The following is a 22,266-nucleotide window of genomic DNA, read 5'->3' on the forward strand; positions in this document are numbered from 1 at the left end:
TTTGTAAGAGCAGGAATCGTAATGGGCACCTTTCAACACAACCCCGACGTGTCCGTGAGCTAGTGCAAGGGAGGCACCGAGAACATGGTGTGTGGCAGGTACAGAGCGGAAGAAGGTAACAGTAAAGAGTTCTAGTTCACTAACAAAATGAATACTGGCCTCCTTGCCACGGGGACAGCCTTGTCGTGCTATTTGCTGCAACCCCATTGGCTCTTGATCCCTGTTTCTAACCAACTGGTAAACCTCAGTCTTGTGGGTCAGAACGGGGTCGTGTGGGTCGGCAGACCCGAAGTCTGTGACATGGGTCACTGAGGCAGAAAGAGACGGTGTGTCCTGGGCCCGGTGGCCCTTGCCACCCAGGCTGATGCAGGCTGGACCCACCCCCTGGCCTGACCCATCCCCGGCCTGGACCTTGGCCACTGCAGGAGGGTCTGGCCTGGACATCAGTTGAGGTTCCTAAGTGCAGAAGAATGTCCCAGAACACCACTCTCAGGGGTGAGCGAGGCCATCCAGGGGCTCCCCCACCTCCCCTGAGCCCCCAGGCCGGTGGGGGTCTGGCTTTGGGGAAGAGCCTGGCCCATCCCCCGTGGACGTCCTGGTGGTCAGCAGCAGATGCGTGCTGCGTCCGTCGCTCCTTCAGAAAATGGGCTGACCTTGCTCTGCCCTTGGAGTCCTGACTGGGGACTTTCCTCAGAAACAAGAGTGAAATTGACCAAATGGCATTTCTAAAGAAATGACCCCAACGTGTACCCCTCACAGCGCAGGAGTGAGGAGGAACTTAGCCTCGGCAAGGCCCGGATTCATGGACACAGTTCTCCGTGGATCCAAGCCCAGGAACCATGGGCCTCCCGTGGCAGACGTCTGGTGACTTTGGGGTACGTAAATCTTTGGGATCAGAGCTACTTTGGGGTGCTGTGGTCAGAACTGTCTATTACAGGGCCCCTCGGCAAAGCCTGAGCAGTAGACTGACCCGTTGTCCTCAATCCCATCGCTCCTGTTGCGTGGACCCAAGGAGTCTCATGTTTGGCATCTCAAGGGGGGACTAGCGAGATCGGATGTCCCCTGAGTCGCTCCATGGGACTCGGGACACACAGTGACTCACACAGGCCCAGACCAGGCGGAGAAGGCACTTTCTGTGGAGGGCACGCAGGACGCTGCCAAGGCCGGGACCCACAGCCGGGGCCGGAGCAGCAGCCTAGTGAACCATAGGGTGGTCGGAGACAGGGAAGGGGCCAAGGGTCTGGGTCAGGGTCACCGGCAATGAATCGGAAGTGGACTAGGGAGGGCCCAGCCGTGGGCCGCTGAGGGCTGGCTGCTTGGCACGCGTTGGGCCAGGCCCGAGCCCTGCGTGTGGTGCCCGCCTAATTGGCGATTTCGGAGAAGTCAGGGTAGAGGTCCAGGTCAGCAAAGATGTCGTTGGGGTTTCTGCAGCTGAGGTTGCAGAAGCAGGCGTTGATCCACAGGACCCGGCGGGAGAAGCCGGGCCCGTCGGGGCACTGGAAGGAGACGTCGATGGTCTTGGACTTGTAGGGGATGCAGCACCTGTTGTCCGTGCAGACCCCGCAGTACTTGGGCCTGTAGGCGCGTGTGCTGACGCAGCCAGCGAGGGTGAGGTTCACGGGCGCCTCCGGCTGGTACACAGCCAGACACTTCTTCCCTTCCTGCGGGAAAGGGGTGTCGATTGGGATGCTCAGGGGACGAGCCACCATCTCTGCCCTCCCAGCCTCAGGGCCCCTTTTCTCTCACCCCCTCTCACCCCCTTTCTCCCCCTTTCTTTTAGATCCGCAGCACCTTCAAGCTGGGGAGGCCCTCCCCCAATCCAGCAAGACCCCCCGCCCCCCCTCCTACTCCCTGTGCGACACAGGAGTCAACTGAGGCCCACAGACCGGAAGGCTTCGCTCAGGTCATGCCTCGCAGTCTGCAATTTCCCTTCTTCCCTCCATTTCTGCCTGCCCCCCCCCCCCTCCCGCTCACAGGACACCCCTGCAGCTCCCCCATCAACCAAGTGCCCAGCTAGCTGGTGACTGGGTACACGCTTTACCCTCCCTCCCCCTCCTCTGCTCCCCACAGCCTCTCACACCCGCTTACTTAACTGAGTGGTGTTATTTAAAACTAGCTCGCCCAGCTGGTGTGGTTGAGCGTCGACCTATGAACCAGGAGGTCACGGTTCAATTCCCGGTCAGGGCACATGCCCGGGTTGCGGGCTCCATCCCCAGTGTGGGGCATGCAGGAGGCAGCCTATGCCTGATTCTCTCTCATCATGGATGCTTCTCTCTCTCTCTCCTTCTCCCTTCCTCTCTGAAATCAATAAAAATATATTTTAAAAAAAGTTGCTCTGTCTCTCCCTCGGGCCACCAAGAGCAGGGCTCTTTCTGGGCGCCCGTGGTCTAATTCCGTGCCTGGCACATGGCAGGTGCTGGACGGGAGGTCAGGCCCCCATATGTTACGGACGTGGGGCTGGGGCACAGCGAGGGGGGACATGGGCCACCGTCACCTGCAGTCAGCAGCAGGCGGGCATTTGATGCCAGTGTCCCGGGCCCCGTCTAGTGCTCCTGTCACCCACGTGGCTGGCGTGAGGTGCACATGGGTGGCGTGGGCAGAGGAGAATGGCGGTCACGAGGGTCCCCCAGAATCACCAGGGGACCAATTCTGAGGGTCCCTGGGTTCTCTCCGGAGAGACCCTGATGCTAATAACATAGTCACCACGATCACTCCGTTCAGTGAAATTCACAAGACGCCCACCCGGTGACACACTTACCCCGATAACGGTTAGGAGGTGGGCTTACTTACCCCCATTTTACAGCGGCCCCCGGAGAAAGCTGGGGGGCCAGGCTCAGAGCCCAGCTCCCCTGTGGAGCGCGAGACGCCCGCCCCGCCCGCCCGGGGAGGGGCCCCACCTTGATGAGCGGACGGATGTCCACGTCGCAGGGCCGCAGGGCGCAGAGGCGGCTCTCCTGCTCGGGCCAGCAGCGGGCGTTGGCGTTGGAGACCCGCGTGGAGATGCCCAGGCCGCAGCTGGTGGAGCAGGGGCTCCAGGGGCTGGTGTGGGCGATGCAGTTCCCGTGCCAGGGCTCGGCCTCGCCCGTGACCGCTGCGGACAGACACCAGACCCCCCGTGAGTCTCCAGCCTCCGTCACCCCCAACCCCCACCACCGCCACCCGAGGTCCCCGAAACTCGGCCAGGACGGAGGTGGCCAGTCGGTTTCTAACAGCCATGGGTCCCCAGGGACAGCAGGCCTGGCTCTGAGTCCCCCCTCTTCTCTTCTCTGGAGGGAGGCCATCTTTGGGGACAGGGGGACCTGCGTTTAAATCCCGCTCAGCCGCCTACCCCTGTGTGACCTTGGGCATCTCGGCCCGCGGCCTGGCGGGCTGGGCGGCCATGAGGGCAACCTAGACACTGGCTGAGCACGTGTCCGGCGTCTGCTTGGGGCTGGGATAAATCCACGGGACCCTGTTCCTGCCTCAGAGGTCACGTTTATCTGGGGGAAGGTCAAAGGCCAGTGGCTACCCCGCGGGCCCAGCATTTCCTCTGGGTGAGGCTGACGGCACGGTGCTCAAGGGGACACACAGGCTTCAGAGGGAGCGGGTGGGTGCAGCTCTGAGCAGGCCCCCCTGCCCGGGGGCGGGGGGCGGTGATGGTAGCGTCCCCTTCTGGGCTGTGGGGGGAAAGGTGGGCTCGCCCCAGGCTGCCCTGGCCCTCAGGGAGCCCTCAGACGATGTGAGCTCACACGGTTTCCTAACCAGCAGCCAACAAACACCAGCTCTAGGGTGGGTCATTAATGTTTCTCTCCTGGCATCTAGAATGCTCTCTGGCGGCCTGAGAAATGGAGAATGCCGTGAGCTAGGGATGGAGGCGGGGGCACGGAGGATGGGCCTAGGTACCCAGGCAGACCCCAGGAGGAAGCCAGTCTCACCCTGTGGAGCAGGAGAGAAAGGAGCAGGCAGAGGGGAGCGGGGAAGACAGATGGAGACAGAGTGGGGGGCGGGGGAGAGAGAAAGGGGCTGGGAGAGGAAGGTGATAAAAATGGGGGAGGGAGAGACAAAAATAGGAAAGAAAAGCCATCTAATAGGATCAGAAAGGGGGACGGTGAGGCCTCATACCCAGCCCCTCAAGGCTAGAGGGGTGCAGGGAACATTGATGCATGAAAGGGATGGATGGGGAGAGGAGGGGAGGGAAGAAGAGGGGAGGGGGAGGAGGAAAAGAGGAGGACAGAGGAGGGGAGGGTCTGGGTGAGCTGGGCTGTGAGGTGGAGGGAGGGGCGGAGGGGAGGGATTTGCCTGAGAGGATAAAGGGCTTTGGTTTCTGGGTCACCTGCTAGGCAGGCAGGGGCTCTGCTGGTGTTCGGTCAGAATGGGGTCACTGGGCCACACACAGCAGGCAGACAGCCGCCCTCCCCTCCCCCCGTGGTGGGACTGCTGCCCTGGGCTTGCCAGGGACACAGCGCTCCTGTCACATCCTCCCCACAGGGACTGCTTCTTCCTGGGGCTGGCTCAGCCCCCGGGGCACCTCAGCCCCACCCAGAGAGGCTGTGCAATCCTCAACCCCAGCAGGGTGTGGGGTGGGGACCTCCTGGGGTGGCCCCTCTGCACTGCTGCTCTCCTGCTTCCTGTTTGTTCTCTTCTGCAAACCCTCCTGTGCCCGCCTGCCTCTGGGTCTGCTGCCCTCAGCTTCCCTCTCTCCCCCTCGCCACACACACACACACACACACACACACACACACACACACACACACACGGCGGTGGCTCAGGGGACCCCGTGCCCGCCAGGTCTGCTGGCCTTTGGTGCTGTTACCACTTGAGTGGCAGGTGCCGTGGGCATCTGGTGGGTAGGGGTCGGGATGCTGCTTAGCATTGCACAGTGCACAAGGCCGCAGCACGTCACAAGGAAGGATCTGGGCCGAAGGCCTCGCCCCCCCTCCCCTCTGGACCCTCACCTGGTCTGCCCTCTGCACCCTCGCCTGCTCTGCCCTCTGCACCCTCACCTGCTCTGCCCTCTGCACCCTCACCTGGTCTGCCCTCTGCACCCTCACCTGCTCTGCCCTCTGCACCCTCACCTGGTCTGCAGGTGGGATCACAATGAGCTGCACCTGCCTGGCTTTGCTCTCCACAACGCCCTCCCTCATGTCAGGCTCCGAGGACCCCATGGGACAGGCAGAGCCATTCCGTTCCCAGGTTACCCCGGGAGGGAGGTCCAGAGGAGAAGGACCCCCAGGCCCGCCCTCCCGCGCCCACGCTTGGCGCCCACCCCACGCGCAGCACCCACCTAGGTCCGCCGTGTGGCGCGGCGCTGTCTTGCGCAGCCTCCGGGCTCCGTCGTCGCACACCCACTGCTCACAGCAGCGGCCGGGCAGGCGGACCCGCCGCGGGTGGCGGCACCAGAGGCGTGGGGGGCGCACCCGCAGGCACAGGGGCGTGCAGCCCACCGCGCCGTCCACGCACGTGCAGTTGAACTTGCAGCTGGGCTGGAAGGACTCGCCGTTGCCGTAGCGCACCCCGTCCAGGACGCAGCCCACGCCGACCATCTCTGCGAACACAGGGCGCCGTCAGGCCCAGGGCCCGCCAGGCCGCCTCCCACGGTGCCCTGCGCCCACACCCTCGGGGGGCAGGACGCAGAGACAGGGCCCAACCCGCGAGGGGCTGGGCAGAGGGCGGGCAGTGCTGTCACGGCTTCAGCTGCTGCTGGTTGAGTCACACCTGCTGCCAATGTCAGAGGGTAAAGCATGGTGGCGGGGATCCGGGCAGCCACTCCCGCTCCTGCCCCCAGCACATGGCACAGAGCCTGGTACTGACACGTATGTGTCCCCGAGCTCATGGCTGTCAGTGGGGCAGACAAGGAGAACCGATCGGGAACACTTGGAAACAAAGGTCCCACTGAGTCCACGCGTATTGACGCTGTTCCAGGCGCTGAAGATCCAGGAGTGAACCAGACAGAGGAAACGCACACCTCAGGGATCTGACATTGTAGGGTGGGTGACCAGGGAGAACCAACAGATCATAGAATGTTGGTCGCTGGGGATCGTGCCAGGGAGGACGGTGAAGCAGGAGGGGGCGTGGGAGCTGGGCAGTCCCCGAGTTACATGAGGGGGGCAGGCAGGGCCTCCCAGAGGCAGGAAGGTGTGGGGTGAGCGGTCCAGGCGCTGGGGGAGGAGCCTCCTGAGGTGGGGCAGCCTGGGGCCTGTGGGGGTGGGGGGAGCAGGAGACAGGGGAGAGCGGCTTCCCTGCAGGTGCACCAAAAGGCGCACAGCGGTTAGAGCCTAGAGCCTAGAATGGTGCCTGATGCACAGAGGGGCTCAGGCCACTGTTGACTCCATGAGATGAGTTCTACTTGTGGGGAGCACTCCTGGAGCTGAGGACGGAGGGGAGATGGTAAGGGGGTGTCAGGAGGCTGCCCCAACCATCCAGGTGACAGGGGTGGTGCTCGGGCCAGGGAGGGACCAAGAGCCACGAGGAGGAGGGCTCCACTTTGGAGACATTTGAAAGGAAGAGCTGCCGGGCTCTCGGAAGCCCAGCCTCTGCCCTGTGTGGGGGCCGTGGATGGAGGAGGCAGTGCCGGGTGCCCGGGAGCCCTGGCACAGTGGTTCCCCAGCACTGCACCAGGCCCCACTGGGGAGCTCTTTAAAATGCGAATGCCCAAATATAAAAATAAAAAATACATACAAACAAAAGAAAAACATAGAGAAAAAAGAAAAAAAAGAGAGAGAAAATAAAATTCAGATTTTCATGCCATGCTCAGATGGTGGGGGTGGCCTGGACTCCATGTTTTGACACCTAAAGGGAGAGCCATGATTTGTCACTTTTCCCTGGAGAGCAACACTTACAAGGTTACGGGGCTAGGCTAACGCCGTCATCCTGGTTAGTTCTGGCGCCGGGATTCGAACTCAAGTCCTCTAGCTCCAAAGACCGTGCCTGGCGAGTCTTCTCCTCCCTCCCCCATGTGAAGGGGGAGTGTGAGCTTGGACCCCGACCGGCCCCTCCTCTGAGGGTGACCAGGGCCGGGGCTGGTGACGGCCACAGGGAGCCTTAAGCCACAGTGAACAGGGGCGCAGCCGCTCACGCCTGAGGCCTCAGGGGCCGCACGGGCTGGATTGAACACGCTCCGCAAGGGACGTGCCCAAGGTCACGTAGCAGGCAGGCCGCAGCCAGGACGCCAAGCCCACGTCTGCCTTGGCCTCCGATCCCGGCAGCAGCCGCCCCCGGCCTGAGCGGCCACATCACAGGCCCAGTGTTTGCGAAACAGAAACAGCCGGGAGCACCCGGGGCCTCCCTGCTCGCAGCCCGGTTTAGCTTGGCGCCCGGGGCATTTCAAACATCTTCCCTGAAACGCGTTGCCAACATGGACAAATTATACCCACATCCGGGCTTCGGATTTTCTTGAAAATGGAGCAGAGCGGCCAAGACCGGGCTCACTTTTCTGCCGGCCACGGGGGTGCCCAGGACCCGCCACCTCTGCAGCCACAGCCTGCCCTGGCCACGCCGCCGCCCGCCCCCTCCCTGCGGCTTCTCCGTCCCAGGTGGCACGTGCTTACGGCATTTTTACCTCCCGCCTCGTCCTGAACTAGTTGTGGGCACGTCTCCAGGGCAGACTCAGCCTCTGGGGATGCCCGTGGGTCGAGCTGACCACCTGACGGATTTGCCTGTTTAGGGACCTGCTCCTTCTCTCTCCCCTCGGGGCCCCGGGCCGCCTTCTCTCTCACGGTCAGACCGGGGCTCTGCCTCCCTGGACGAGGCCTCATGGACTCAGGTGCCAGGGCACCGCTTCCGGAGGATGGTCGGAAGAACATTAGTGAGCTCTGTGTGTGTGTGTGTTCGCCCACATGTATGCATGAGGTGTATCGGTGAGTGCATGTGTATGTGAATGTGTGTGTGTGTGTGTGCGCCCACGTGTATGCATGAGGTGTGTGTATCGGTGAGTGCATGTGTATGTGAATGTGTGTGTGTGTGTGTGCGCCCACGTGTATGCATGAGGTGTGTGTATCGGTGAGTGCATGTGTATGAGTGTGCGTGTGCATATATGTACTCATGAGCTGTGTGTGTGCGTATGCATAAGATGTGAGTGTGTGTGCATGTGTGCACATATGTATGCATGAGATGTGTGTATCTGTGAGTGTGTGCACATATGCATGCATGAGATATGTGAATCTGTGTGTGTGTGAATGTGTGTGAGTGTGTGCACATATGTATGCATGAGATGTGTGAATCTGTGTGAGTGTGTGCACACATGTATGCAGAGATGTGACCGTGTGAGTGTACATATGTATGCATGAGATGTGAGTGTGTGTACACATGTATGCATGAACTGTGTGTATCTTGAGTGTGTATGTTCATGCGCACATATGTATGCCTGAGATGTGTGTGAGTGTGAGTGTGTGTGTTGAGGTGGGTAAAAATCTGCCAGACAAAAGAGTTCATTGTGCAAACAAGTTTGAAAAGCAAAGGCTTCTACTGACAGCTCCCCTTTGGGGTGTGCCCAGGGCATGGGCGTTTGCAGCTCTGAGCAGATCTCTAACACTTGTAGGACTTGATTTCTTCCACCGTCTGCAAACCTCCGTGACCAGGGAGCCTTGGGGAGTGAGAGGCCTGTGAAAGTCCCTGCAGACCCGCTTTCTCACAGCCACAAGGAGGGAGCGCAGAGGTCTGGGGCTGCAGTGAGGGCAGTGGAGCCTGAGAGACACAGGGGGGTGTGGGGTGGGTGGGAAGGTGGCTCCCAGGCCCCTGGGGGAGGGGCAGGCAGGAGAGGCAGTCGGGCTGCACAGTCTCCGAGTCTGAGAGAGAATGTCTGCAAGGTGTGTGCCTGGCACCTGGTGAGGTGTCGTGCAGCTTGAGAGATGAGTGTGATCACGGAGAGCTGAACAACCTGCTAATGACCTTGAAGAGCAGCCGTGGAAGCTGGGGGGAGGGGGAGGAATGATGTATGTGAGAGTCTCCTCTGCCTGGAGGGTCCTGGTGCAGAGGCTCAGCCGTGAACTCAGCTGCTTCAGGGAGAGAGTGTAGGACTGACTGTATACAGTAGCCCCCTGTTATCCACAGATTTGTTTCCCACGGGGTCAACCACCGTCTGAAAATATTCAATGGAATATTCCAGAAATAAACAATTCAATGAACAGTTCATGCGTCTTAAATTGCAGGCTGCTCTGGATAATGTGATAAAACCCCACGCCATCCTGCCCCTCCCACTCGGGACATGAGTCACCCCTTTGTCCAGCGTGCCCACGCTGTCGACGCTGCCCTCATGGGAGCACAGGGCTTGTGCCAACTCACCCTGATTTCACTTAATAATACCACAGCCGCTACCTTTCATTTCACACAGTCTAGTGCTGTGATTGTTCTATTTTATGATCACTTATTATTGTCGATCTCTGACTGTGTCTAATTGTAAATTCAACTTTCTCAGCGGTGAGTATACACAGGAGAAAACATAGCACCTCTAGGGGTCGGCACTACCCGTGGTTTTAGGCATCCATGAGGGGTCTTGGAACGTGTCCCCCGCAGATAAGGGGGGGCTATTGTATATCAGCAGTCTCACACCTGAGCGTGCACAAGAATCACCTGGGAAGCTTGTTAAAGGTGTGGGTCCCACCCCCACCTCCAGAAGTGTGGGTTCAGGAACAACACCTTTAACCAACACACAGGTGATTCTGTGTAAGTTCTGACTGAACACACTGCTCTGGGGGCTAACGGTGAGTCTGAATGAAAGAAGGAGAGGGAATAGCACAGGGAAAGCTAAAGACACGTGACTTGGTATGAAAGTGGACGCGTGAGCCAATGATAAAAGAGCAGGAAGCGCTCATGAATGAACCACGGGCTCCGATAGGCTGGTCTGACTTGGATTTGTGGGCACAATCCATCAATACCCGCCCCCCCGCCCCACCACCACCGAGGAGAAGCAGGGGGTTAGGTGAGGTGAGAGGCTGCGCTGTGTGTGTGTCATGGCTGCGGGGAGGGGGGTTCGGCCCTCAGGGGAGAGGAGGTTCAGGGGTTTATGAGGCTTTGTGGAACTGTTCAGGGGCCAGGCTGCTGCGTCACAGGCCTGGTTCCCCCCCTGCATCCTGCTGGGTCGTGTGTCTCTGATAAATGCTCAGATGGTTCAGGCTAAGTGAGTACCAGTCCAGATAGAAGCAGGAGATCAGAGAGTCCCAGACAGCAGGTCTCTGCGAACAAAACGGACATGATGCAGCCCTGGAACAGAAAACGGACCACAAACACCACAGCCCTGCCCCACGGGAGGATATTATAAAGACCAAGAGGAAAAACAAACAGACAAACAGACAAAAGCAAAGGCAACTAGAAACCCCAGGAAAAACAAAAAGGCTGCACAAGAAAGGAGATTCAAACAAGGGCACATCTCCTGCCGCGTAACAACACTGGCACACTGGGAATACTGTCAACGGCGGCGACTGTGTAAACAGCAATATGACAACGACATTGGGCGCGGTCTCAAGGAGCTGAGTCATTAGCCAGCAGCTGTCATACACGGTCAGGGACAGGTGACCCCAAATTGATATTTCAAGCCAATCGAGATGTAAGAATGGACATGTATTGTGTCGTCCTAACCACCCAAAGAAAGGGCGAACAGTTAGCACGGACCGTGGTGGCTGGGAGAGAGGAAGAAATGGTTGCAGGCCTCTGGCTTTTATTCTTGCAAGGCCACTGAAATTTTAAAGTCTATATTATCTTAATTTATTATCTCACTAAAATAGCTGGAGCTCTGCAGGGTCCCAGTGCCCCGGAGGCCATGGGCATCCTGCAAGGGGTCCTGCCACTAAGACAGGGGTGGGGAATGTCCGGCCCACGGGCCGTGTAAGGCCCTCGGACTCCTGTGGCCGGGCCCTGCCAAGGCATGAAGCATGAGTTAATGAATGTTTGACCCGCTACAGCAGGCTAATGTTAAAGGGATAATATTCTGTGGCCCCCGGATGATGTTATGCTTATCCACATGGCCCTGGGCAGAGACAGGGTCCCCGCCCCTGCACTAAGGGAATGGAACCAGGCTGAGCTCTCCCTGGAGTCTGGCATGGATGTGCCCCGGGTCCGAGAGCGAGCCGGATGCCAGGTCTGGAGAGGAGAGGGCGGCAGGCATCAGTCCCTCCTCAGGTAGCCCCACCTCTGGCCTCTAATGATTGGCTGGGGCGTGTGGGGCACCCCCTCCAGAACGGGCCTGGCCAGGGGCAGGCTCCAGGTGAGGGGCCCAGGCCAGAGCTGGGGGGAGGGGGCGGGGATGGCCGAAGTAGGGAAGAAGTCATTTACGTGCACACACTCCTATTGCGTACCTCGGGCTCCAGGTGAGGGCCTGGGACTGGGGCTGGAGCTGGGGGGAGGGGGCCGGGGGGGGGGGGAGGATGGCTGAAGTAGGGAGGGCTCACTTACATGCACACACTCCTATTGCGTACCTCGGGCTCCAGGTGAGGGCCTGGGACTGGGGCTGGAGCTGGGGGGAGGGGGCCAGGGGGGGGGAGGATGGCTGAAGTAGGGAGGGCTCACTTACATGCACACACTCCTATTGCGTACCTCGGGCTCCAGGTGAGGGCCTGGGACTGGGGCTGGGGCTGGAGCTGGGGGGTTGGGGGGGGCAGGGGGGGGGAGGATGGCTGAAGTAGGGAGGGCTCACTTACGTGCACACACTCCTATTGCGTACCTCGGGCGGTCCCCGCTGTAGTCGCAGTAGAGGCCCCGGTGGGGGTCACAGACGGCAGCCTCGGTGCAGTTGTCCCCGAGCTGCTGGGCGCACACCTTGCAGCACTCGCAGCCGTCGGTGACGAGGCTGACCCCCAGCGGGCAGCGCGGCGGGGATGGTGGGCACTCGCACGGCCACTTGCAGAATTGGGGGCGTGAGGACGTGTCCTCCAGCGGCACTGGGGTGAAGGCCATGGCCGTGGGGGCTGCAGGGAGGGCCTGCGGGGGGAATGGCAGAGATGAGGGGGGCTGCCAGGCGAGGGGCAAAGCCCAGAGGGCAGCCATCACCTCCCATCTTTGTGGTGTTCAAAAGGCTCGCAGCAAATTACGTTCTTCTAGCATTATCCCCCCATTCGCCCAAGGATATGCTTTTAAATTGACTTTTAGAGAGAGAGGAAGAGAGAGAGAGAGAGAGAGAGAGAGAGAGAGAGAGAGAGAGAGAGAGATATCAATGTGCGAGAGAAACATGGACTGGTTGCCTCCCATATGTTCCCCAACCAGGGATTGAACCTGCAACCTAGGGATGTGCCCTGACCAGGAATCGAACCCACGACCCTTCAGTCCGCAGGCCGATGCTCTAACCAACTGGGCGAACCCAGCGGCCAGGGCCGCACTTCATTCTTGGAACAACAGATGCTGAGATATCCAGGCAGATTCCGCCTCCCTTCGCTAAGGAGGAAGCCGAGGCCCAAAGAGACAGAGGGACATGCCCAGGGTGACACAGTCCACGACGGGCGAGACACACAGACTCTCTCCACTCCCCTTTCTCCCCGCGCTGCCTCCTCCGGCCTCCCAGCCACGCAGTGGCGTTTGCACAGCGAGGCCTCATTCTCCCTTAAGCATTAGGCATTCCAAGAGGAATCTGAAAAATCCCTGCGCCTAAGGGACCACAGCTCAGAGGAGAGGCCGACAGGAGAGGCGATGTGTTACAACATGCGGCCGGGTGCGGGGTGCTTGGCCTCCCTGGGGAGCCCCGAAGCTCCCAGACACCCCGTGGGACTGTCTGCCTGGCGAATGAGCCACCCTGCGCGCTTGGCTGCCGGGCCCAGAGGCACGGAGAGATGGTCTACGCTGAGATGCGGGTCGGTTGGGCTCATTTTCGGGCCTGGCACATCGTAAGTACAGTAAATATTGATTCAACAGGCACAGGGCCCTTGACAGTCAAAAAGACAAGCCTTCATTTGAGGTTGGGTCCCCTCCAGGCGTGGTCTCAGGCAGGCTTGCTGGCGGGAGCAAACTGCCCTGGGGGTTGGCGATGTCGGCCCGTGGTCACCTGGGAGGCAGGTGTTCGCCCGCGCCTGTTTGCTTTTCCTCAAAAGCACAGCATGACTTCAAACCTCACATCATTAAAAGCAACCACAGCCCGGCCAGCGTGGCTCAGTGGCTGAGCCTGGACCTATGAACCAGGAGGTCGCAGTTCGATTCCTGGTTGGGGTACATGCCCGGGTTGTGGGCTCCTCGATTCCCAGTGTGGGGCGAGCAGGAGGCAGCCGATCCATGATTCTCTCTCATCATGGATGCTTCCATCTCTTTCCCTCTCCCTTCCTCTCTGAAATAAAAATATTTTTTAAAAAGATGCCCAGAAGGAAGCAGCAGAGAAGACCCCTGGACAGAAACAAGAGGTTAAGGGTCCCCTGGCCCAGTGGAGGGCTGGGCTGGGCCCTCTGAGCCAGGCCCTTGCTGTTGGCGCCATCTAGTGGTGCAAAACCTCCCAGCTCGCACATGCATAGGCGCGCACACAGGACATCAGCCCTTGCAAGTCCAGGGGGCGTGGCAGGTCCCCCTGCCCTTCCCCTTGGTACATGGACCATTCCCTTAAAAACATGGACTCTCCTTGTTCACCCTAAAAGCAGCAGGAGAAGCGTCTCGGGCCGGAGAACAAAGACAAGAGGCCCCAGCCCCTCTGCGCATTGATTCCCCGAAGTCAGCCCGATCCCAAGGCGCCGGCTCGCTGGCCCTTCCCGCACCAAGGCCAGCGGCAGCACCGCCCTCGGCGTGGGGGCGGGAGGCCCTGTTGTGGCGCGCGCCTGTGCTGACCTGGAGCGGGTGGCCAGGGGCCCTTGGGGAGTGTGTCCCTGGTCACTCCAGCACCCCGCATTTGTCCTGAGGAAATGTGAGCCTCAGGTCAGAGCTGTGGCTCTGCAGGTCACCCCCCACGATGCCCCCCTGACCTCCGCTCCCTGACCGGCTGCTTTAGGGTCGCGCCCCCGCTGGTGGAACCTGCATGGAAGGACTCAGCCACAGCCATAGCCACAGCCCGGGCCTCTGCCGCGTCCCATCTCCACCGACAACAAGAATGAATTCCCGTGATTCCCTGCTTTTAAGCGAAAAGCAATACACCTGTTCTTGTTTAAGAACTAGGTACCTCGCCCGGCCGGCGTGGCTCAGTGGTCGAGCGTCAACCTATGAACCAGGAGGTCACGGTTGGATTCCCGGTCGGATTCCCGGTCGGATTCCCGGTCAGGGCACAGGCCTGGGTTGCGGGCTTGATCCCCAGGGTGGGGCGTCCAGGAGGCAGCCGATCCATGACTCTCTCTCATCATGGATGTTCCTCTCTCTCTCTCCCTCTCCCATCCCCCACTGAAATCAATACAAATATATTTAACAAAAAGAAAAGGAAATAGGTACTTTGGCAAAACCCATAGCCCAGAGGCTCCCTTGGGTGGGCAGTGACACGGGAAGGTCTGGAGGAAACTCGGGGTCGCCAGCAGCAACAGAGGAGGCGGCCGGGCCTCTACCCCGAGGCTCCCTTCCCCAGCATCTCCAAAGGGGTCTCCTCCGGCGAGGGAGGCACAGTGCAGGGTCACAGGACGCATGCCCAGGGGTGCGGGATCGGCCCAAGCTACCGAGGGTCCCCAGAAAAGGACACAGAGCCTCTGGGAGGGCTTTTAAGGGGCGAGTTGCTCTTTCTGGCTCTTCAGTGCCCAGCACTGCGCCTGGCACACCCTGGGCAAGCTCTCCCGGAACAGCAGGGGAGGCCCCAGCGCTTGGCTTGCCCCGATTCTCCACAAGGGGGCGGCATTGAGACAGAAACTGCCCCCGCCAGCCCAACCGGGCCTGGGGCTTTAGGAAAGGGCTGCCCTGTCTGGAAGCTGGGTGAGTTCACCCCTTTCCTGAAATGAGGGGTCCTGGGGTAAAGGGGGGGACTGTGACCCATACACCCTCCCCATGCACTTCCCTGCTTCCTTCTCACTTTCCTGGTGGAACCGACTGCGGCAGCCACAGTATGAGAGGGTAGGCACCCCACCGGACACCTCTTTACTGAGCACCCCCTGGGTGAGGCCCTGGGATCTCTGCCCTGGTACTGGGGGGGGGGGTGCCCTAGGGTGCCCAGCAATGAGCTAGCGCCCCTGGTCCTCTAGCATCCTCTACTGTTCTGCCCGATGGGTGGGGCTGTGCCTCCTCTCCCTCAACCCACCCCTTCCCCTCCCCCTCCAGCCCTGGGCAGGCTCCCAGCCTTCCCTCACTCCCAGACTCCACACGGGGATTCCCAGAGAGCCAGGGGGACCCTCTCTCCCTCTCCTCTGGGCCTGCCTCTCATTTTCTCCCACTTCCCCCTCCACCCCTACTCACCCCCCACCCCCCACCCCAAAGCCTAGCAGATCCACAGTCTCTCCGGGCCTGGACTTGCCTCCGGATTGGGGGCCTGGGGATGGGGGGGCACAGCTTTTATCATCCCCTGGAATGTCCATTTTCAGGTCTTGAGAAGCTGGCTCCTTCTCCCCCCATTTCATCTCCCTTACCCTCCGCCTCCTTCCCTCATGGAGAGACAGGGGAGGAGGGGGAGGAGAAGGGAGAGGAGGAGGAGGGGGAAGAGAGTTGGCAGGTTAAAATAATCTAATTTAGAGTTTTTAAGTCAAATATGCATAACAAATCTTCAAGGCACCCCTTCACTTGCCGGTACCTGGGAGTCACCCCAGGAATTCAGGCTCAGGGCCCTGGAATTTGTTCTCCCCACAGCACTCTGATTTCTCAACACACTCCTCTCTGCTAGAGTAAAAATCCATCTCCGACCTGCGAGCCTTCCTCCACGGTGGGGACAGAGCCAAGCGTCTGTCACCACGTCTCCAGGACAGGAAGGGGCTGGGCACATAACAGGGCTGAGGGCGTCCATGGGAAACAATATGGATGGGCTCTGAACTCCTCGCAGCATCCGGGGACCTGACTCAGGGTTGTAGGACACGAGTCTCACCTACAAGAATCATTGTCACCACCAACACCAACAGCACCACCATCATCAATACCACCAACACCAACAGCACCACCATCATCAATACCACCAACACCAACAGCACCACCATCATCAATACCACCAATACCATCAGCACAACCATCATCAATACCACCAACACCAACAGCACCATGAGCACCATCATCATCATCATCACCATCATCACTGTCACCATCAATACCATCAGCACCATCAATACCATCAGCGCCATCAATACCATCAGCACCATCAATACCATCAGCACCATCAATACCATCAGCACCATCACCATCAGATGTTGTAATGAGAACTTTTTTTTGGTTACTCCTCACCTGAGATATTTTTTCATTGATTTTTAGGGAGTGGAAGAGAGAGGGAGAGACAGACAGAAACATTGATGTGAGAGAAACACATCACTTGGTTGCCTCCTGCACGAGCCCTGACCAGGGGCTGGGCCAGGGAGGAGCCTGCAACCGAGGTACGTGCCCTTGACCAGAATTGAACCTGGGACCCTGTGGTCTGCAGGCCGGTGCTCTATCCACTGAGCAGACTGGCTAGGGCCATTGTAATGAGAATTTGACATTCTTGTATTCACACCGAGTCTCAGACATCCGTGTGTATTCCCTCTTCCAGAGGCTTTGGGCACCTGTGCCAGCCCAGGAGCCTCCCGGGGGAGTTAGTGGCTCCGATTGGAAGCGCTGGTCTAGACTGTCAGGTTGCTCTTGCCTCGGAGACATGCGGTGTGCAAGTGAGCTGGTTAATGCGGAGTGCTCGGGCCCTGGGACACGGGGCTGGTTAGTGCGGAGTGCTCAGCCCCTGGGACACGGGGGCTGGTTAATGCGGAGTGCTCGAGCCCTGGGACACGGGGGCTGGTTAATGCGGAGTGCTAGGTCCCTGGGACACAGGGGGCTGGTTAATGCGGAGTGCTCGGGCCCTGGGACGTGGGGCCTGGTTAAGGCGGAGTGCTCGGCCCCTGGGTCATGGGGGGCTGGTTAATGCGGAGTGCTCGGGCCCTGGGACATGGGGGCTGGTTAATGCAGAGTGCTCGGCCCCTGGGACACGGGGGGCTCCGTGGGTGCTAGGAATGAGTGAGCACCGTGTCTGCCCCCCACCCCCCACTCCCGCTCTTTAGACATCGGCAGGATGAATGACACGATGCTATCGAGCCCTTCCCTTGATTTCCGAGCTGCAATTGGCATCCGGCCTGGCCCCTCCCAGGGCCCCACCTGGGCCAAATGGAACCCACTGTGTGTAGCACCCCACCCCCTGCTCCCCCCCCCCCCCCCCGCCCGCCGCCCAGAGACATGGTGGCGGCTCCTGGGAGGAATCCCGGGGCTTCTGTTCCTACAAAGTCAGAGGCAGCCTCCTGGCCTTTGGCCGCGTTGCTGGCGGGGCTGGGGGTTCCGAAACCTGAGGGAGGCGTCCTCCTCCATCCTGCTGGGGCCCCAGGGGCCGCCCAGCCCAGGGTCAGGGTCAGGTCTCCCAAGGCCCCCTTTCCAGAGGGCGAGGCTGCCAGGGCTGTGCCAGGTGGAACTGTGTGCCGTCCCTCCCAGGCTCCCACCAGCGCCCCAGACAAGCCGTGGGCAGAGGGGCCCCGAGCTGGGAGCAGAGCGGCCAAGTGGCGGGAAGAGGCTCTAAGCGGGGATTCGTGGGTGTGGGGCTGCGGTGAGGTTTGAAATGCTCGCTCAGGTCTAAACTGTGGGCAGGAGGTGTAACGAAGCCTATTGTTCCTGTTATTGCCCATTCATTCATTCATTCATTCATTCACTCAAATATCACTTTATTGATTTCAGAGAGGAAGGGAGAGAGAGAACACCAATGATGAGAGAATCATTGATTGGCTGCCTCCTACATGCCCCACACTGGGGATCGAGCCCACAACCAGGCATGTGCCCTTGACTGGAATTGAACCCAGGACCCTTCAGTCCACAGGACAACGCTCTATCCACTGAGCCAAACCGGCCAGGGCCCATGTTCTCATTCTTTTAAAAAAGGGCAATGCCACATCCTGGGGTCCTCACCTTTCTACAGGGGGTCCTTGGAGGGGAGGGGGAGTTTGCATCTCATGCCCAGCATGCCCTCTTCATGCACTCACACGCACCATGGGGATCTGTGCCTCAGACAGGCTGCAACCTCATGCATGCCATGCACACATGTGCCCCTGTGCACACATGTACCCCTGTGCATACCCCACGTGCATTTATACGGGAGAAGCGATATGGGCTACCAGAGACCTAACGTTTGCCCAGGAATTTATGAGCACAGTGTTGGTCGCCCCAGTCCCAAGACCCCTGGCCCCCGAGGGTGCTGTGTGCTCGCCCCCGCAGCAGGGAGCTGGAGGCCCCATGAGCCAGCGAGGACAGGGAGGTCCAGAGCGGTGAAGGGACTGGCAGCAGCTGGAACAGCCAGGGCGGAGCTGCGCCAGCCTCTCTCCTGGAGGCCACCTCTCCCTGTCATCGCATCCCGCGGCGTGGGTGGCTGTCACCTGCCCCGCTGGCCTGTGAGCCCTTCTCAGGCATGTGCTTCTCTCTGCAAAGTGCATGGACCACGAAGGCAGCAGCTGTCGTGCCAAGAGCTGGACCGAGGTTCACTGAGTGTTGGCTGTGTGACCTCGGGCAAGTGACTTAACTTCTCTGAGCTCCAGGTTTTGCATCTCCAAAGGGGGACGGTGACATCGCATAAGGGTACTGCTGGGAGGACTTTAGGAGGCCCTCCCTTTGTAACTGTCCGGCGGACGGACTGAGGACGGGCTTAGCCGGACACACAGCGCCTTTGGCCCAGGACTTGGCAGCGTGCACCAAGTACGGCCCCTTCCTCTTGGCACCTGGTGGGCACCGAACCCCGCAGAAGGAAGAAAAGCAGGAAGAGAGGGAGGCACCCCTTCATCTCACCATGCTCCCGAGTCTGGTGGCTCAGGTTCGCACCCGCTGCCCTGTCTGGCTCGCGGAGTTCTCTCTTCCTCCTTTGGTCACAGAACCTTGAGAGAACGTCTCAGCCTCAGCCCCCTCACAAGCCCACTTCCTCCAAGCGTTCCTGGCAATGTGCTCAGGCTGCTTCTTCCATATGAACATCCAGCATCACTTTTTCCGTGAGCTTCCCGCTGGGACCCCGTGCAGACTCGCAGTCCGCTGATGTGTCAGCGTCTGGGGTTTCGCTAGAAAGCAGGGCGGCTGCCATGCGTCCCACGGCCCTGACGGGGCGGGGAAGGAGCCTGCGGGCTCCAGCCCTGGGCTTTGTGGGGAGCTCCTGCCTGGGGAACCAGTGGGGACTGGGTCGTGTCGGGTTCCCCGAGGAGGTCCCCAGGCAGGGGCTGCACAGAGGAGACACCTCGCCTTCCATCTGCTGTCGGGGACCGTCCGGACTCGTGGGTCCTGTGCCTGTCCCCTGGGCTCGGCGCCCCTCTTCCCGGCACCCCTGGCTCACGGAGGCTCCTGGGGCTCCAGTGTCCCGGGATCCCCCCTCCCCCGGCAGACTTGTTTCCCCCCTTTCCCTCTTAGGCTCGCTGCCCCACACCCTCACCTCTTCTCCATCCAGCCCCTGTCCTCCCAGCGGGCTTGGCTCTCCCTGGTCTGCAGGAAATACTCATTTCCCCGGACTTGGAAAGCTCTGGGAGAAAGCACGGCTTTGGCAGGAAAAGGTCTACGTTGGAGCCCTGGCCACCGCTTCACTAGGGGGCCCTGGGCCAGGCCCTTACCTGCTCTGTCTCCGTTTTTTTCTCTCATTTGCACAGTCAGTGTCCCTTTCTGCAGGACAGGAGGCTCTGTGCAGGTGCGGGAGGCTGAACAATGAACGGGACCGACGGTCCTCGCGCTGGGGGAGCTCCCACCACCCAGCTCCTGTGGGGCCGCTGGCCAGTAGCTGGCCGCCAGCTCTCAGCCCCAGATCCCGTTCAGCCAGAGCCCACAGGCAAGCTACTTGCTCCCCGAGCCTCAGTCTCCTCATCCATGAATGGGGTACATGGATCCCAAAGGAAGCTGGCCGTGTGAGGGGAAAAAACCCCTCTTGCCCCCCCCACCCCCGGCTTTCCCTCTGGCCCTGAAGGAGTGGATTCAGAGCTCTCCCCTGCCCCCTGCCCACCCGCCCCTGCCTCCATGCCCAGCCCCAGTGGGCTGGCACCGTCTGCCACGTATCTTGCTCCCCTGGCTTCTTGGAGGTGCAGACCTTCCTCCCGCCCTTGGAGGTCTGTGCAAGCCCAGGAGGCAGAGGTTACAAAGCATCGCAGGCCCCATGCCTCACGCGGCCCTGGTGCTGAAAGCTGGCATTTTCCTGTCCAGCTTCTCTTGGCATTTTCCACGTTCCCTTCCTGAGTATACCCAGCCCCTGGAGACTCATGTTTTCCAAACCCCAAGACTTAGGAAGCCAACTTACAACTTGCTCACAGTCACGCTGCTCAGAGAGGGCGAGCGACTAGCCCAAGGCCACACAGCCAGTCTTGGCAACGCTGGGTCTGGAGCCCAGGCCCCGGCTCCGGGGCCCCTTCCCTCCCGTGTGGCTTCAGGTGTGAAAGGAGGCGGGCGGGACCTGCGAGCTTGTTTCTGCAGGTGCTGCCCCTGCTCTCGCCCTGCCAGAAGCCGTGGATCCCAGGCAGCCCTCCTCCTCACCCCGGGCCTCGCCCCTGCCCCCCTCCAGCCCCTCTCCTCCGGCCGGTCCCCTCTCTGAGCCCCTCCAGGCGGGACTCACCGTGGCCAGGGCGCTGCCCGCGGTGGCTGCTGCGGTCATTACTGCCAGCGTCCAGGGCAGGAACCACCTCATGCCTGGGGGTCAGTGGCCAAGGCATCGACCGAGCAGCCCGGGAGATGTCCGCGTCTCGGGGAGCGGGCCCAGACTGGCGGCCCATCGGGAGCACCAGCCCTGCTCTTCCCGCCGCCCTGGGGGGTTTTATGAAAGCGAGATCTGACGTCAGGGGTGAGGACAAACCCTGCATTTTCCTCTGAAAAAAACTTTTCCTGCCTCTCTCTCTCTCTCTCTCTTTTTCTTTCTTCCCTCTGTCCCCACCTCCAGCCCCGCTTGGCCACCGCCCCGGCTCTGACAGTCTTAAAGGGAAAGTTGCCGGGCTCTGATTGCAGGCGGGGGCCGGCCGCAGATTCCCACAGAGGAGCCGGGTCACCAGGGGGTGTTTCACAGAGCTGGGCGCGGGGGGCGGGGGGGTCCCCGGGAGGGTGCCGGGCGGAGGCGGGGATCCAGTTACCCGTGGGCGGTGGGGGCTTTGAACGCTCTCCCAGTGGGAAAGGAGTTCCCTCTCGTTTCTGCCGGCTGCGCCCACTTCTGGTTTTCATCCGTCACCTTTCACTCGCCCGGCTGCCGGCAAAGGGGTGGCTCCAATTCCCCATCTGGAAATGATAGGCGTTCACCGATGCACCAGGCGCTGGCTCGAGTGGCCTCATTATCTCCCCACACATGGAAGCCGCGCCACTAACTCACAGGGGCTGCTGTGCCCAGCTCCCAGCCAGCCTAGGGGCTGGGCCGTCCCCCCATATCTGGGCACTTGTTATCCCTGCTGGGTTTGGGGTGTCTGGCCTTCTCCCCCTGCTGGACACGTGCCACACAGGTGAGGGCTCCCCCATGGGTCCTGTTCTGCCCCGTCCAGCGCCCGCATCCCCACGTGGATCTCGGGGACGGCCTTCCAGGGGTCCCAGCCTCTATCTACCACCCGTGCTTCACACTAGGACCCTGGATCTCTCCCCAGTGCAGCTCCCAAGCCTGCACGTTGACCTAGCGTGGCACCCCGCCCTGGCCTGGCCCCACGGCCAGCTGCCTCCCTGGACACTTCTCTCCCCACTGCCCCTGTCCTGCCCCCTCTCGGCCACCACGGCCTCCAGGTGTGCCGTCACACCCCAGCGGTGTCCTCTCTGGGCCTCGGGGGGACTCTCTGTCCTGTGGTTTCCTTCCTTGTGTCTCCTCTGAGCGCCCAGGAGACCCTAGGACCCACGGGGTGTCTTCAGAAACCATCTGAGAGGGAAACAGGGAGTCAGGGAAAGGTGGGGGCCGAGCGGGGCCCTGGGACCTGGTGCACAGGAGGTGTGTGCAGGGTGGGGCGGGGTGACAGTCTGCATTTCCCCAGGCGCGAGGCCAGGGCATCACACAGCCTGACTTATTCCCATTGTTCCTGGCAATTTATTATTACCCCATTTTACAGATGGGAAAGCTGAGGCCCAAGGTCTCCCAGCTGGTACCTAACAAAGTGGGGGTTCAGTGCAGGCCAGCCTCACCCCAAAGCCCTTGCTTTCCCCTCTACCTGCCCAGGTAGAGGTGCCCACCTGTGCCCGAGGCTGACGGCTGAGGTGTGCTCCTGTCCGAGTCAGCTGTGACTCAAGAACCGAGTAGCAGGCAGGGGAGCCCGTTAGGAGGAGCACATGTATGGACTGGGACATGAGGGACATTAACCT

The 22,266-nt window shown here is 60.6% G+C and overlaps 1 protein-coding gene across 3 annotated transcripts; it reads right to left on the reverse strand.

The window, feature by feature from the left end:
• Positions 1-1,361: 1,361 nt before the first annotated feature.
• On the reverse strand, positions 1,362-20,632 carry CCN4 (cellular communication network factor 4; the record flags this gene model as incomplete). Of its 3 annotated transcripts, XM_081110986.1 has the most annotated exons (5): positions 1,362-1,661; positions 2,898-3,091; positions 5,264-5,524; positions 11,610-11,889; positions 20,561-20,632. In XM_081110986.1, 5 exons carry the CDS (start codon positions 20,630-20,632, stop codon positions 1,362-1,364), a joined length of 1,107 nt encoding a protein of 368 aa, XP_080967112.1. The 3 variants fall into 3 exon arrangements, with proteins under 3 accessions (XP_080967112.1, XP_080967113.1, XP_080967114.1); XM_081110987.1 differs by lacking the exon at positions 5,264-5,524; XM_081110988.1 differs by lacking the exons at positions 2,898-3,091; positions 5,264-5,524; positions 11,610-11,889.
• Positions 20,633-22,266: the final 1,634 nt, after the last annotated feature.

This window comes from Myotis nattereri, assembly GCF_964212035.1.
Source record: "Myotis nattereri genome assembly, chromosome: 17".
Lineage (NCBI taxonomy): Eukaryota > Metazoa > Chordata > Mammalia > Chiroptera > Vespertilionidae > Myotis > Myotis nattereri.